Source organism: Apteryx rowi, unplaced genomic scaffold (genome assembly GCF_003343035.1).
Source record: "Apteryx rowi isolate R43461 unplaced genomic scaffold, aptRow1 scaffold_431, whole genome shotgun sequence".
In the NCBI taxonomy this organism is placed as follows: Eukaryota; Metazoa; Chordata; class Aves; order Apterygiformes; family Apterygidae; genus Apteryx; species Apteryx rowi.
Window position 1 is genome coordinate 374,038 of NW_020450685.1, and position 554 is coordinate 374,591.

Consider the following 554-nt stretch of genomic DNA (forward strand, 5'->3'; position numbering starts at 1 on the left):
AGCTGGCGATTAAAGGCTCTGCCAAGCCCGATCTGTGGGCAAAGCGGAGCATGACACTTGGGGGAACCCAGACCTACAGCATTTGTAGGAAGATGGGTAGATTTTAAAGGGAATTTTTTGTTTTTAGGGGGGAGGGTTTTTGGGGGGGCCGCGTTGCTGTTGCATACATTTTTTTTTTTCGTGGTGGTGGTGGAAATATAAGCTGATCGGTAGAAGGGGGAAAGAAGCTCTCGAGCGGCTCCCCATTTTTTTGGATCCGTCCGTGCGAGGGGGAAAAAAATCTCAGCTCCAACCCAACAAGTGGATTTTATTCTTTTTCCTTTTTTTCTTCCTTTTTTTTTCCTCCCCCTTTTCCACCCCACCACCCACCGGCAAAGTGGGGTGGGCATAAAGCGGGGTGTGGGGAGGGGGGGGGGAGGGAGAAAGGCAGCGATCTCCGTGGCGGGGGCCGAGCATGGAAGAGCAGCCGGAGGGGCAGAGCCAGCGAGACTCGGCGAGCAGCACGGCGAGCAGCAGCAGCAGCGGCAGCGGCAGCGATGGCGAGAGCGTGCCCG

At 56.0% G+C, this 554-nt stretch overlaps 1 protein-coding gene across 1 annotated transcript in view; it reads left to right on the top strand.

The window, feature by feature from the left end:
* Nucleotides 1–454: 454 nt before the first annotated feature.
* Nucleotides 455–554, top strand: part of EN1 (engrailed homeobox 1) — a 3,157-nt gene continuing 3,057 nt past the window's right edge. Inside the window, exon 1 of the mRNA XM_026076447.1 lies at nt 455–539. Coding sequence (XP_025932232.1) covers nt 455–539 — 85 coding nt within the window. The remainder of the gene's footprint in view (nt 540–554) is intronic.